We start from the raw sequence: 16,726 nt of genomic DNA on the forward strand, positions 1-16,726 counted from the left end.
AAATTTTGTCAACCTCACATACGAGGTTTTGCATCACTTGAAACGCGGTTTTTTACTTTAACGACGATATGTGTACATATGTACATAAGTACATATATGAGCAAGCACTCCATATAAATATACAATCATACATTCATGTATAAACAAATAAATCGTTAATAACTGCATATTTACACTTTCGCGCGGTTAACTTTTTCTGTATTTCCGTTTTTCGATCTTCAACAAATAGTCACCCAAGTGATGAGTGTCTCTCTTGGCCACCGTCTGCACATCGTGATCAACATGAACCACCATCCGTAAATACGTTGAGCGCCTGACTGGTCTGCTTAATATATTTACACAAGTGACTATCAGGCTTCGGATCCAAGTCGACCAGTGTTACTTTGGTGAGAAAAGTTTTGCCGTAGCATGGCATTACTACGCAATGCTTCGATAGCGGCGACTTCGTTAAGTTTCTGAAAAGAAATTAAAAAAAAAAAAATATTAAATATGCCATTAATTACGCGCGGTGCGGCAGCTGTATGCGATTATCAGTCCACTTACGATGGTTGCGAATGTGGTGGTGGCACTTGATTGCAAAGTGAAATTTCCTGAAAAGCCAGCATAATCGAGCAGTCCAACGCAGTGGCGCCCAGTAGATATGCTTCCGTTGGATTTAACTCAACTGCTGCCACCGGCTGGTTGCGTGAACGTTGCAGCAAAGATTTTAAGGCGTTGTATGATTTTTCCGACTTATTCGCATAGCCTGCAGCATGCAGATCGGTCATATGGCGCTGCAGCAGAACGAAAGACAGATTGAGTGAGAAATGCGATAAAAATGTCACTTGAATGCAAAAGGAAATATTGACGACACTGTGAAATGTAAATTAAACAAAAGTTGACAGTTGCCAGTAGGCAAACGGCAAACGGCAGTCGGCCACTGCAACCAAGAGCAGAAGCTGACAAGCCAACCAAACAAACGCTGGCCGAAAGCACAAAATAAGCCCAATATATGCAATTACTCGCAATGAATACACATTTTGACGTATGTGGCAGGCAGCGTTTTTTCTCTATTTTTTTTATTTATTTTTTGGTTGTGGTGGCCTCAAAGTCGTGGCAACTTTTCATTTCCCATTACCTTGGCCAGCATCCAAGTGGAAATTACTTGCTGCATACTTTTCGACCAGCGACCAACCACTTGAGTGGCAGTTTTCCTATTTTACATGCAAGCACATACAAAAAAAAATTAAATAAAAATATAAGCAAACTTTAGGGGTATCACTTTTTATGGAGCTTTCATTTTTATTCATATGAATGCTAGGAGAGGTCATACAGTTCGTTGAAGCAATAGGATAGAGCGGCCTTTTTACATATCTAGCACTCTTGACGACTTAATACCTCTTAACAACATATATATATCGCCGAATAAAAGAGTAAATAAAGGAGCTACTATTTCAAACCCTCTACGCGACCAATTAGTTCCTGCTAGTTACTTTTAAAGACGCCTGAGAGACTGCTTGAGAGCCAACCAAAAACGGTATCCCCAAGAAATGTTTGTACTCAAGAGCATCTCGATAGCATTTGCTAAGAGATTAATACTGATTCTCACAGGGGGACTACACTGCTGATGCCTTCCTAGCTATCTAGGAGACCTTCTTGCCCGAGGCAATCATACACTGAATCAAAAATCCATCTCTGGATCAAAGAAAAACTTTGCTTACTTTAAGGTCGAAAATTCTTCCGAATGAGTAAAAAATTCTCCCGAATGCGTAATTTTTCTTTGAAAAGTGTAAAAACGTACACGATGTAATCTATCATTTTGAAGAAATGTTGGCCATGAAAAGAGGATAAAACTTCTTTAGTGCTGTTTCGTTCCCATTTTTCTTCATTTTGATTTTCAATTAAGAGAAGTTTTTTTTTTGGATGTAAGCCTTTAGAAAACTAGACGCCGGGTTCGAGCTTATGGGCGAGGAAGCGCTTTCGTGCAGAGCCGTACGGTGGTGATATGGACGATCTTTTCCGAATTAATTTCTAAAACCATTTGAACGTCGATTCGACTCATAATTGAAATCTTTACTTTTCTTTATCATATGGACAAAGGAATAAAAAAAATTGTTTTTCGCAAGTTATGCAGATTTCTAAATTTCACAATTTCCAGGATTTGCAAGTTTATTTTTTGAATATCTCAAAAACTATTATAGTCACAACAATGCTTCTCGTCTCGTTTCAAAGGTGATTTCGCTATAAAGGAAAAAATGTATTTAAAATAATTCGAAAATAAAAAAATTTACAAAATTTTTAATTAAAAATATCGGCAAAATAAAAACTTATAAAATCTTTTTTTTTTTATGAAATACCTTCAACTGATCTTAAAAGATCCTGAAATTTTAAAAGTTTTTTTTAATATTAATTTTTGAACTTGGGAAACATTTTTTTTTTCAAACACCAAGTCAAGTTATGTTAAAAAAATTTTGTTTTATCTAAATTTATTTTTAGTTTGGAGTTTACGAAAATATTTTTTTGTTTTTTTTTTTAATTTAAAAATTCATATATATAGTATTTAGCAAATACACTCTTGAAATTATCAGGATCTTTTAAGATCAGCGGGAGGTATTTTATAAACTGAGCCAAAAATGTGTATACGATTTGTTAAATTTACAGATTCTGCTATTCGATTCTTTTAATTTATTTTTTACATAGCCCCAAATATAGCCAGAACCACTTTGGTAACTACGTATAATAGTTTTTGAGATATTCAAAGAATAAACTTGCAAAATCTGGAAAATTTTTAACTTTGAAAAAAAATTTTTGTTTCTTTGGCAGAAATTTGTTATATGATAAAAGAAACGTCGAAATTTTGCGATAAAAAAAGTATTCTTTCTACTCTTGTAGTGACCTCAACTTTTGTTTAAAAATTTAAATTTTCTTAGATGTCTTGATTTTGTAGGTAGAATAAAATAAATGGATGCCCTATAGAAAATTTAGATGTTGATATTTTTAAGGACCACCCACCCCTATCTGCATATAGTATGTAGATATGTATATTTGATTCTTTATTCTGCAACATTTGTCGCGTTTATTATTGTTCTTCATTATTTAAGCTGCCATTTTTTTATCTTATTTTCTTTTGCTTTTATTTGGTTTTATTACGCTTTGTCTTGATTTGTTCCATGGTTGGCTTGAAAAATCACCAGCTCGTTGAATGTAAATCCCACATTGGTGCACCATATTGTTCTTTCTTATTTCAAGCAGCATTTATGCAAACACACACACACTCTCATATGTGTACATAGACATTACACTAAATACAACACTCAAACTGCATATTTCCTCACCTTGGCCAACAATTGTAGATGCAAAACTTTTTGCAGGACACAATTTTTCGGTAAGCACAGTGTTTCCACTTCGGTGATTTGTGCTTGCGAAGTTGTCTCCAATGCCGCTGTCCTTGCCGTCATCGTCGTCGTCGTCGCCTTCGTCGGTAAACCTTTCGCAGTCAAGCGTGCTGCCCTTGCTGCCACTGTGTAGGTGTCTTCTTCTACTATAAGCTGTGTTGGCATTACCTTACTTCCTTCCATTTCATTTTCTTCCTCGCTCTCTGCCTCTGTTTGTGCTACGCTTTTCTGAGTCGCATTTAAGTGTGGCTGACCAGTGACAGCTTTGGCTATTCCACCCACGTCAACGACGTCGTCATCGCTTACGCCACTGTTGCTGCTGCTGCTGCTTCTGTTGCTGGTCTCGGCGTCTATGTTGTTGTTGTTCGTGTAGTCCCTTAACAGGCACGCCACTACCAAATCCTTTAAAAGCTCTATTTGGCCGCTGTTGTACATTTTTCGGCATTTTTCACATTTCATTGTCGGTTTTTATTGTTTTTTTTTTTTGTGGTAAATATTGTAGCGTTGCAGTTTTCATTGCAATGTCATGTTATGTTATGGATGTGCCACGTTGACGAAGAGCACACACAGGTTCAGTGCAAAAGAGGTGTTGGCATTCCATCGAGGGAAATGGCGGATGGCGCAAAGTAGCGTGCGCGGGTTGGATTGGTGTAGCGGAAGTGTACAAAAGCGAAAATATTTTAAAATATTTATTTACAGTAGAGGCGAAAAATGGTTGAATAAATAAATTAATTGTTTAGCTTGTGTTATTTATTGAATCTTTTTCTAGCACAGAGTTGAGAGCGTAAAAATGGAGAAAATGAAAATCCCCAAAGTGTTCCAGCGAACGTGCAGCAGTCGGTCCATTGTGGCCGCACTCAACTGCAAATGTAATTGTGCAACCGTGACTGTTTGTTACATTTATTTTCATTTCAGATGCGAGGCGCATATGTAGGTGGCGTTTAAAGAATGAACGGGTAAAATTGTTTGGACAACATGCTTTCATGTAGCACATTTTACAAATTGTTAACAACGTGATTCTAAGTGGTTTGCACATAAATCGCGTTGGAAATATCCTAAATAAAGCGCTTGTTCCATCAAATGTCTAACTAGACAATTTTGTTTCTTGTTAAGAAAAAAGTTGTCCACCAAAGCTTAACTAACGGTAGGCTTAGGGTCTCAGACCAATATGTCTAACGTCTTTCGTACTTAACCCTCTGCTACTGACGTGACCGAAGTCTCTCTATTATTTAGTCTCTCAGACACCAATTTTCTAGATCAGAATATATATATTAGATATTTATTAATAAACTTTTTTTCGATTGAAACTGGTAATTCTATCAATATTTAAAATACTAAATTAATGAAATAGTCATATAAATAAACTATATGTCGAAAAATATATCACGAAAAATGTCGAACCTATTGTAGCGAAACCCAAATTTAAGGGTACAGAACAGGAGCTCTCACAAAGTAACCCAGAGGTCATCAGTTGTCAGTGCAACGCGTGCAATGAGATCCTGCTCAGCGGAGATTCTGAAATTTCTTCTCGACTTACTACCTACAGATATTTTTATTGAAATTTCAACGCAAGCAGAATACGAACTCCAGATTACTAGAAGGAACGGCCACTTAAGCTTAGTGCCATCCTAAGTTGCATGCCACCTGAGGTAAAGGCGCTTTCTAATGACAACATAATACCAAGAACCTAAACTCACCACAAATCCCGCTCAAGATTTCTAAGCTGAACTGACTGGACTAAGGGAGTGTTTAGAGGACATAACTGTCTTTACTGACCGATTAATGATTAAACGGCTGGTAGGTGGAGGTATTTTCAGGGAACAACTCTATTTGAGGCTATCCTTTCGCCCACCGAACCACGCATGCCGCTTGCGGCAAGCGTACTCCAGGGGGGAAAGTTTGCGATCACCACACTGTGGAAAATGAACTTTTTTTGTGACAAAATCGAATATCTCGTAAACTATAACAAATACCTTCACCTTTGAAACGACTTTCAAATATAGGAGTTTTAAATGTTTTCCCGCTTTTTATACCCGAGCGCACTTGTGCACAAGGGTATTATAACTTTGTTCACATAACGGTTGTTTGTAACAGGCAAAACGAATCGAGATAGATATAGACAAATGTATACATAAATGATCAGAATGAAAAGAGAAATCGATTAAGCGGTGACTGTCTGTCCGTCCGTCCGTCCGTCCGTCCGTCTGTGCACACGATAACTCGAGTAAAAATTGAGATATCTTAATGAAACTTGGTACGTGAACTTCTTTTGGGTGTAGGACGGATGGTATTGAAAATGGGCGAAATCGGACAATAACCACGCCTACGTCCCATATAACGGTAATTTTCAGAAATACGAAAACTGCGATATTTTAGTAACTACTGAAGATTATTCACTCAAAATTGATATTTACAATGAGTTTAAGACGAAAAATAAGAATATTTTAAAATTTTGGCAATGTGGGCGTAGCCACGCCCACTTATGGTTACATGTGTATATCTTGGTAACCGCTGCACCAATTTCTTCCAAACTCGGCACAGTTGTTGGCCTTGATACATCATACTAAATGGCCGAAAATTTAAAAAATCGGACAATAACCACGCCTACCTCCCATATAACGGTAATTTTCAGAAATACGAAAACTGCGATATTTTAGTAACTACTGAAGATTATTCACTCAAAATTGATATTTACAATGAGTTTTAGACGAAAAATTAGAATATTTTAAAATTTTGGCAAATGGGCGTAGCCACGCCCACTTATGGTTACATGTGTATATCTTGGTAACCGCTGCACAAATTTCTTCCAAACTTGGCAGTTGTTGGTCCTGGTACAGCATACCAAATGGCCGAAACTTTTTAAAATCGGACAATAACCACGCCCACATTCCATATAACGGTAATTTCGAGAAATACAAAATCTTCGATAAATCAGTAAATATCAAAGCTAATTTATTCAAAATTGATGGTTGCAACAATTCTTTACCAAGAAATACGTTTATGATAAAATTTTGGAAAATGGGCGTGGCACCGCCCACTTGTGATTACATATATGTATCTCGCTAACCGTTCTAGCAATCTGTACCAAACTCGGTATGGTTATTGTGCTTGCCACATAAAAGCAAACCGTTGAAAATTGTTGAAATCGGTCTTAAATTACGGCCGCTTTTCAAATAACAATAAATTTCAGAAATGCTTGAAATTTCAATATGTCGAAATTTAAGGACGCTAATTTACTTAAAATGTATACACCCCGGCTTATCATGTAGCGGTAGCTTTCGGCAAGGTGGAAAACATATCTTTAATACTTGCGCCGGGTATTTAATGTTCGGCTCCGCCCGAACTTAGACTTTCTTACTTGTTTGACCTTAAAATAGATGCGACGTACCTTTTAAAAAGTTTTAAACATATGTATAATATTTTTGCTGTTCTTGCATCAAGGAATCCATGGTCGCAAGAACCGAAAAACAAATTTTTTAAACATTTTTTTTAACAAAAAAGAAAAAAATATAAAATTACTTTTGAAGCTCTCATTGAATAAAAATTAGTTATTTTGGCACGCGGTGTCAACAGAATGAGGCTAATGTCAATGGTCTTGCAAATGGTATTCGCAGGGGCATTGATAATCTTTATTATGGCGTAATGAAGCTTTTATAGGTATGGAGTTACAATTGACAGCCTGTGCTCATTCCTGATTTGTGCTAAGTAATGTGCGCGTCCCGTCTTCCCGATGCGATGCCAAAAAATATGAGTCTTATTGCTCTATAATTTTGCTTTCCCAAGTATTTAAGACATTCTACTTTTCTCTTCGTTTTCCTATTAAGTACATTCGTCGTAGCATTCCGATCTGTGAATTTTTGATTAGGATTAAAGGGCAGTTTCCTTTTTTATCCGAAATATTTTGATTTTCCCTCTCTGTGCAGGTCTCGTAATCCTCATTTTCACCAGATCCCACCTTTGAATCGACGTATAAATTGTCATTCAAGTTTTTTAAAACCAGGCTCACAATTTTTAAACTTTTAAAGGACTAAAATGGTGAACGGGAAATTATCTGAGCGTTCGATAGTCATAAGTACTCTTTCGTGATCAAACCTCGAAGCTAAGAACCTCTCCCCATTACTGTTAACTTCTTCATCTCGGCGCTTCCACCCTCACAGGGGGGAGTTTCAATGATCTCACAGGTTTTCGACTGCTCGATATTCGTGCCCAGTATTGGCACTGAATTCTTGTGTTTAAAAAAACAACTATCGGGCATGTGCTACAAATCGTACGATTTAAAATCGGTGCGATATACGGGACATCTTTTATCTTTCTTGCTTCCCTAATGCATATAGCTTTACTCTTTCCCATACAAAATCAACGGCGACCCTTTTCACGATCTAGACGAGGAGGTCAAGCTGAAACAAGGCAACCATGTCGACGTCACCCAATGCGGACGGTTAAGAACCTGACATTTTTAGTGGTTACATTTAACAGCTTTCTTGCTTAATTAGTTATGCTCGACTGGTACCGGACAGGACGTTCCCAACGGTCATCAGCCAACCTGTAGGCACATTAGAAGGCGATTATATTAACTCATGGACGAGATCTGCATACACATGGTTAGGTTAGGTTAGCCACCCTAGTCTAAGTCAGGAGCCAATTGTTATTCCACGTGGATCCCAAGACCTGTACTCCTTGCACACTAATTCGTGGAGTTTGCGAAACGTTAGCAACTTCCGTATTCGAAACTTTGCAGTTGCGCTCAGATCATCTAAAAATCCTATACCCAGGATTTTTCTCTATTTTCCTGCATAGCGGAAGGCAATCGCAGAGGAAGTGCCTGATTGATTCAGCCCCTTCATCTTCTTAGCAGCTGCAGTAGTCATTGTGACTGAGCCCGAGAAGACATCGTCCCTACCATGTCAAACTATCGAATGTGAAAATGGGTACTTTTCAGGAGAGCAAAAAAGCTGTTGTAAAAAATGTTGTTGTCATTAGGAAAAAGTGTGGCATTCGACACTTTGTTAAAGCCAAAATAAAAAAAGCATTTTTGCATATTCGATAGTTTCACACGGTAGCGACGATATGACCTGTGAGCAAGCCAATGACCAATGACATATCACCTCTGTTGAGTGAGAATTTCTCTTGGTTTCCTTATCCTATTACAGGTTTCCCGTCCATATGTTGCCCGCTTCTCCAAAGAAATATTTCTTTAATAAGAGCTTGCAGAAAGCGAATTCCATAGTATACCCTTCCATCCAGACTGGTGAAAATAGAATGGAAGTACACCGTCTTAAAAGCTCGCCGGCCGTCTCATTTCCTGGTATATCACAGTGTCCCAGTATTCATATCAGGTGCAAAGCAAACTGTTATGCCACGTGATCTGCGGCAGTTGGCAACTGTTTCCGAATTTATAGTGACAGAGTTAAGGGCCGCCTGGCTGCCTGAGTAGATATCGTCACTAGGCACGAATAAAGACGCAAGTTCAAAAGATGACCGCGAAAAAAGACGCGTAAAAAACCTTCGACGAAGAAGAACGGTGAAAATTATTTTCGTACTTGGACATGTATAAAGTGTTTATTCGCGTTTTTTTCGTCGTCAAAACACTCGCGCGTCTTTATTCTTTTTTTTTTTATTTTAGTAGTCGCTGCAACAGCTAGTTTCAAGCTATCAAAAGCTTTTGTATGGCCGCCAATTCGACTTGAACAACACTACAATGGTACGGTATACCCAATTATTCCGAGTCCACTCTGCGATCTAATTTGTAGCCGTCCGCGTAATATATCATAGCATATCTAGACATATATCGCGCACAATCACTGGACCAAACATATTGGAAACAGGCAATAATCGACGACCGTGAATGTCGTCATCGGATTCCAATCAATGCGTATCGTAGATGAAGGCATCAACTGGCCCCAGAGGGCCGGGTACGTTTTGTGCAACTACGATCTCGTTACTGTAGCAGGTCCCGCACACAGCGCACCTACCAATAGCGAGCCGCTTACTCCAAGACGGACGCCGGTTGCAGCAGCACCTACTGGCGAACAAACGCCAGTAAGACTTCAGTGAGCCCTTAAACCGAATAAGTCGGAGTGGCCGCACCGAAGATACCTCTCTCTCTCTCTGCCGTGATCCAAGGCTCCAGTCGGATTGGATACCGCATCTAGCATGGGAGTGCGCGAATGAGGACGCAAGAGTCGGGATTAAGTATAGCCGTCCAACTGCATACTCAGAAGAACGGTTGTACCCCATTGCAGGTTAGGCTCGTATTTATCCAGTATCGACCCCAACATACCCATACGTTTTCACAGGCCTAGTTAAACCTACTTAGCCAACATTCCCCTCTCTTTTGCTAGAACCTGTCATAGCAGCACGTTTGCTATGCCTAACATAAGCTAAGCTCGATAAGCAGGCCTATTAAGTACCTACAGCTAGAATAAAAGCAGCTCGCTGACACTAACATCAGTCACCTGCGAAAGATACGTTTTCAGCACTCAACGCGCTTTACTATAGCAGTAAACGTCTAATAAAGGTGCTATAAAACCATTACTTACAACAGAAATTAAATTTTTCAATATTTAAATTAGCCCAGAAAACCTACTAAGCATAAAAGTCACCTATTTAAATTTACTTTATTACTGAAAGTATACCGCATCGTAATATTAAAGTTGAGAGCGCTATGACTACTTTACACGCATACTTACCTGGGAAAATAGTTTTCAACAAAATCCTCATATAATTGGTGTTCACTGTCGTATATGGAAATTCCGTTACGGAAGATTCTTAAATTATTTTGTGGGCATCGCAGGAGAGCATCTAACGCTGCCAGCATTCTAGCGGGCACGCTGTGGATAATCACGATTAAAAAATAATTGATATCACTTACGTTCTTACAAAAATTTAAATGAAAAGTGTTTTTGCAAAAAACCAAAACTTTCGTTTTGGCAAAAGCTGCTACAACAAACAAAAAAACTTCGTAACTTTGTATAACGCAAAACAGAAAAATTCTACAAAATATTCCAACAGATGCCACACAACTTACCCGGAAAATAGCATCATTGGGCAATAAGAAGTTCGCCTGTTGATTTTACCAGCGCGCAGCTGCATATAAAAATAAAAAAGGGGAAAATATACATATAAAATAATGGAAATAACAAAACGGAAATAAAATAGAGCCACAAGGGGCAACATAAAACCAACGTAAAAAGCGCAACACGTAAATATTACTTACATACATATACATATGTATGTATGTATGTATTTACTTTACATAAAAAAGATGCAAAAGCAAGCAAAGCATAAAAATATATTACGAAAAAGTAGCAAGTGAATAGCAAGTAGGACGAGGGAATCTGTTTGCGGTTCAACGACTGAATTTGCATAAGAAGTACGTTTCAGCAGTGGACCAGAAGCGCAAAATACCCGTGGCAGCGCAATAAAGCACAGCGCATTCAATGACAATTTTCGCTGCGGCAACGTGCTGCTGCATGCATGCACCGGCGGGGGGGGCGAATGAGTGATGACAGCTCCAATGTTGCTCATACCACGTGGCGGCCAATGCTGTTGGGCAATTTCTCGAAATGAGCGACGGAAAACGGAATTGTTTGCCGGCAATGCTGTGGTGTGCCGGTTGTCTAGCGAAGTTGTATTATTTTACTTTGGGCGCTGACTTTATTTTCTTTCGCTTTTATGCATTTGCTTGCTTGCTTGCCTGCTCGCTTGCTTGCTTGATGGCACCTCACACTTGCACCTACCTTCAGATATTGCATCGCACAGAAACGACACCTTGTAACGTGGCTGCTGGCTGCGTTTATAGCCTTGTTTTCTGCTGTTCCAGCTACTTTCTGGTCGTCTATTGCCGCTGCTGTTGCTGTCGCCGTGGCCATAGTATTTGTTCGCATTGGCTTCTTCAGGTCAAATAAATTGTTAACGACATCAGTCGGCAGCAGCCAACCCTGCTTCGGTTTGATTTCAATGGCGTACGTAACGCCGATCAATTCCGCCTTCGATTGCATTTTTTTTTTGTTTTTTTTTTTTTAAATATTTTCCATTTCGACATTGTTGTTTTTAATGTTTTCCATTTGTAGTTGGTGGCACATTTCGTTGTTGTTGTTTTAGTGAAAAGAAAAGAAAAAACAAACCACCACATTGTTAATTGCTCGGAATTGTGCAAGTAAAGCTGGCGGCAAGTGTACATTTGCAACAATAAAGCGAATGAAGAAAACAGCAAGCAAGGCAAAGGATAAATTTTACAATACATTTAAAAAGGAAAGATACCGATTTAAGGCTGCACAGTTCATGCGAGTTAAAATTAAAATTAAATGCATATTGTTCTTTCCATTGGCTGCACAAATTGGAGGAGTTAAAGAAATTAATTAATTGCATGGAAGAGGATAAATACGTGTGTAAAATTTAAAACTGGGAACAATCATAAAACAATAACTGCTGTAGCTTAAACATATGTATGTATTTCACAATCGAAAATCCAGCTTTACAATTGAGATTTTTTTTTACTGCCTTTGAAGTCTGATGTGATAGAATAAGTAAAAATATAAGTATCAGTGTAAGGATGAGGATAAGTTTAGTATAGGTATAGATATAAGTTGGGTCCACTTGTCAAATAAGGTTAAATTGGCGAAACAAAGAATAAAGGAAAATGATTTTTTTCAAACAGCGTAATTTTCGGGGTTTTCATTTTAGCGATTTGAAAATTTTGAACAAAAAGGGTATTTTATAAAGCATTTTCACATTATCATAGCTTACGGCTCATTCGCAGTTCATAAACAAATCAAGTAATTTTGCCACGTGAAATTTGTCAGTAAATGCGACATTCGCGAAAATTCAACCATTTTCAAAAATTTGCTATCATAATTTTAAATTTTTTAGTCAGATTTTTTAGAAAGTTTTGGGCATGAATTTTTATAGCCAATTTAATTTCAGTATAATAAGGTGCAAGTTCGAAGTTGTGCATTTTCTTCGAGTACGAGTATCTTAGAACATATGTAAGTATTTTGTGTGGCTGAAAATGCGAAACGTCTCCAACCAAAAAATGTCACAAAAATCGACGCGAATTTTTAGGTACTTCTAACGTTCACTTTTTGTACTGAAATCGAATGAGCTATAAGACTTCATACCCAAAAACTTTTGTGTCAGTCTGGTACTACGCAGCCATGTTTTTAACCGGCGAAACTGTCCGCCTACGTCTGCTTTCTCCGCTATTTAAAGTCGAAATTTAAGATCATTCAAAAGGTATTCCAAGCAGAAATGCTTAACGGCTAGTTATAGAGAGAGTCGATGCTGGAATATTATTTGTCAAAGATCCGGTGGAAAAACTCGATGCACCACTAGTTTATTCCTTCTGTTTTCTTCATCACTAAAAATAACTTAAAGATATAAAAAAACGAATGTGGAAAACTGCGTTCGATACTTAAATGCTTTCGTCGGAGCTAAGTACCGAGATTTACTGAATTATATGTCCTCAAATTTCAGTGCCCTCGGAAGATCATTAGAAGGACTATGAAACTGGACAATAAAACTCTCTACTCAACTTCGACAACAACTTATGGGTCTTTAGCACAATTTACCGTACCGCATTATTATTTGTTTTAAGTTGTTTATTTAATTTAAACTGAGAAAGCATCCAAATTTTGGAAACTGAAAATTCTACACAATTCGCAAGTGGGCACAGGTATTGTAGCGGAGCGGATGCTACCCTACAGGCTATTAGGGAATGCAAATTTGTATCACAATATAGCTAACAGACGAAAGAAGTTTAAAAAAGTTTAGTCTGAAAATATTTTGAAGATGGTTGCCATCTATTTAAAAATATAAATTCACATTTTTAGCATGTTAAATGAATACTTAAATAATGGGAATCATTTGAAATGCGTTTAAAAAAGCTTAACCTCTAAACTATGGGGGCTGCCACCCGTTTGAAAAGTAAAATTAAAATTAATTCATAAGTCACTTGGAATATGTGTCATTTTTAAAAATATTTTGTTGTGAAAATACGTTTTGATAGGGTTGCCACCTGTTGAATTAAAATTTTTTAGTATGTTAAATGAATATTCAAAAGATGGACAACATTTAAATGGTGTTGAAAAAGCTTCAGTTCTAAAGGTATGTATGAAGGAGGGCTGAGACCTTTTTAAAAAGTCAAATCAAATTAATTCATAATTCACTTAGAATACACATTTATCATAAAGTCAGCCGAAAGCGATTTAAGAATATTTTGGTTTGAAAATATTTTTGAAGAGTGGGTTGCCACCTATTTAAAAACTTAAATTCACGTTTGCCGTTTTAGCGCCAGGCCGGCACACTTCTGTATTAACATTGTGCTTTGCATTTTTCTACAAAAATATATAACTTTTCTCTTGCTATTGCTAAGAACTGTGCATATTTCACGAATTCCATGTTATAAAGAACGAATAAAACTATTTTTGTTACATAGTTGTTTTTTACAAAATATCAATTTTCTCTTAAGCCTCAGCATAATAAAAATGCCAACTAATTCACCAGCACAGCCACTAAAATTTTGAAAATGCTCATAGCACCGAAAAATGCCTTTAAACCAGGTTAACGATCATATTTGCATTTTTTTAATTTTTTTTTTTATTGTGCGTTGTTGCCTACAATACATGCAATCCACTCTTTTCGCTTTTCTTTAAAATGAAAAACAAGTTCGATGATTTATTGCCGCTGTTTGCATGACCACGTTGCACCAATAGCGCAATAAAGAAGCCCAAATTGGTGTTGTTCTATGCGCACTCGAGCAAACAAAAAGAAATTGCGCAAAAGAAGTATGTGTGTATGTATAACCAATGCCCACAGCGAGTGGATTTAGCACCTACATACACACACAATAGCAATTTGGTGAATTGTTTTTTTTTTGTTTTTCTAGTGCAAATACGTAACCATACATACATAGATACATTGGTATGTGTGAGATCAGTTTCGTGCAACAGCACACCTGAACACTATCATAATTCATCTAATGGCAGCGCTGCCAAACTCACCTGCAAATTGGAAACTAAAATATCGAATGCTATTGGCAAGCGTGTAGCATCTGGCAGCAACAAACCGAATTCCCCACAAAATTCTTTATCCTGGCGATGAGCTGCAAACGTAGTAGCGGCAATAACACCAGTAGCAATAGTTGAATAGCAGCAACGGCAGTTGAGTTGTGGGAGACAGGAGGCAGGTCGGGGCGGAAGCCGTCAAAAGCCGAAAACGCCGATAAAAGTAGCATAAAAACGAAAAATAAGAGATAGAAAAAAGGGCAAATACAGTAAAAAAAAAAAATGCAATAGATGAAAACGCTGAAATTTGTAGGAGCAAAATGAATTTCCGGGGGGAGGTGAGAAGCTAAAGTAATGGGCATTCCCTTAAATATTGCACAATATGGTTGCATTTACTTTATGGTCACAGCAGCTAAACTGGCGGAGTACTTTTACTCGGCATAGTAGGAGCAACAGCAACATTTACAATGTACATATGTACATACGTACAACAATGTTAACATTAATGAAATATTGCACTACAAGCATGTGTGTCACTCACTTACGCCAGCCACCATTTACCCAAAGCACATGGCCCTCATCTTACCTTCCTAACTTCTACGAGTGCGTGGCCATCTATCTCCATGCACCAGCCCCGGCATGCCGGCCGGCAACGTGTAACACTTTGTGCCATCTGCTGCTTGTCATTGTTCGGTTGGCGAGTACTAAAATGCTTAATAAGTCAGCTGGGAACGCTGTTACCACCCAAGGGACGCCTCCGTGCCCCACTCTCTCTTTTTAGCGCAAGCAATGTCTTTTGTAATTGAAACGAATGTAGGAGGCAACATTGTACAACTACTGAAATAATGCTACAATCATTCACACTGCGACTTTAGTGCATTCGACTAGCTTATGATCTAGACCAGCCACCAGCCACCAGCCGCCACCCGCCAGCCCCCTTCTTTATGGTGTAGCGTAGTGCATAGAAGAATTTTATGATCGATTGCCTGCATTTGCTTGCAAGCGATGGTAGGTGGCAGAGCGGAAGCAGTAGCCAAAATCCAATGAATGTCGAACGGCAACAAGCGGGGCGTGGCAAACGGAATACAATAAAAAGTGCAAATGCAGCAAAATTGATGCTACTCACTGGCTGTGTGGTCCCTTCCCTTTACAGCTTGACGCTATACATATACATACATACATAACAATTTCGAGAAAATTGCAAAAAGAGTATTGCTTTGGAATGATGTTGCATAAAATTCAACAAATAGCAAATAAATGCAAAGCTGCTTGCCATTTGGGTTGAGAGAGTTGAAAACAGATAAGGAAATACTCGTAAAGACAACATTTTCATTGGGTTCCGAGTACTGTTTTGAAACTTACGGAACATTTTTGGAAAGTTGATTGCACTTTGTTTATTTCGTCCTCAGAAAGATCCACATAAAACAGTTTCAAACGATATTAAAAGACAACACGAGAACTTGAAAAGTTTTGGCAACAATATTTCCGATGGATGCGATCGATAGTAGATATTTGATTAGATTTATTTTTACCAACAAAGAGATAATATAATCAATCGGGCACTCCACAGGTTTTCGAAAACTGAAAGCCTTATTACATAAATTATATTAAAAAATATGTTTCTTTTCAAAACTATAAAATCTAAAAATTAAATAAAATTAAATTAAAAAAACTTAGAAATTTAAAGAAATTTACCAAAAAAATATATATTTTTTAAGTAATATAATCTAAAAGTTAAAAGGAAAGTAGATAAAAAAGAAAAAAAAAATAACTAATATAGATAGAAAAACTTACTAAGTTCTTTAAAATTAAATAAAATAAAAAAACAAAAATATTTTTCTTTTTAAAGCCATAAAATATAAAAAGTAAACAAAAGAAAAAATTTCAAATATAAATGTAAGAAAAAATATTCTTCTAAATATCAAATGAAATTAAAAAAAAATCATTTTAAAGTAATATAACCTAAAAAATAAAAAGGAAAGTAAATAAAAAAGAAAAAAATTTAATCAATATAAAGAAAAAAACTAACAGCCCATTTCACGACCAATTTAAATGGAAAATAATTTTTATTTTCTGTCAATTCAAAAATTAAAATAATTTTTCACTTAAATTGCTTTCATGAAATTGGCGGTAAGTTCCTTAAAATTAAATTAAATAAAACAATTATTTTCCTTTTTAAAGCCTAAAAAGTAAATAAAAGAAAGAAAAATATTCAAATAAAAAGGAGGAAAAAATATCCTTTTAGATATTAAATAAAAAAATCTTTATAAGACTATAAAATCTCATAGTAAATTAAAACAAGAAAATAAGTTTTTAAAGATTTAATAAAATTTTAAAAATATGTATATA

The 16,726-nt window shown here is 36.9% G+C and overlaps 1 protein-coding gene across 1 annotated transcript in view; it reads right to left on the reverse strand.

The window, feature by feature from the left end:
* Positions 1-7: 7 nt before the first annotated feature.
* Positions 8-16,726, reverse strand: part of LOC118742488 (inositol-pentakisphosphate 2-kinase) — a 22,434-nt gene continuing 5,715 nt past the window's right edge. Inside the window, exons 3-9 of the mRNA XM_036474607.1 lie at positions 14,375-14,475; positions 11,114-11,362; positions 10,402-10,460; positions 10,064-10,204; positions 3,315-3,798; positions 544-773; positions 8-455 (exon numbers count right to left, since the gene is read on the reverse strand). Coding sequence (XP_036330500.1) covers positions 278-455; positions 544-773; positions 3,315-3,798; positions 10,064-10,204; positions 10,402-10,460; positions 11,114-11,362; positions 14,375-14,475 — 1,442 coding nt within the window. The 3' untranslated portion in view covers positions 8-277. The remainder of the gene's footprint in view (positions 456-543; positions 774-3,314; positions 3,799-10,063; positions 10,205-10,401; positions 10,461-11,113; positions 11,363-14,374; positions 14,476-16,726) is intronic.

This window comes from Rhagoletis pomonella, unplaced genomic scaffold, assembly GCF_013731165.1.
Source record: "Rhagoletis pomonella isolate Grant_MI unplaced genomic scaffold, Rhpom_1.0 Rhpom_scaffold_00007, whole genome shotgun sequence".
NCBI classification, from domain to species: domain Eukaryota; kingdom Metazoa; phylum Arthropoda; class Insecta; order Diptera; family Tephritidae; genus Rhagoletis; species Rhagoletis pomonella.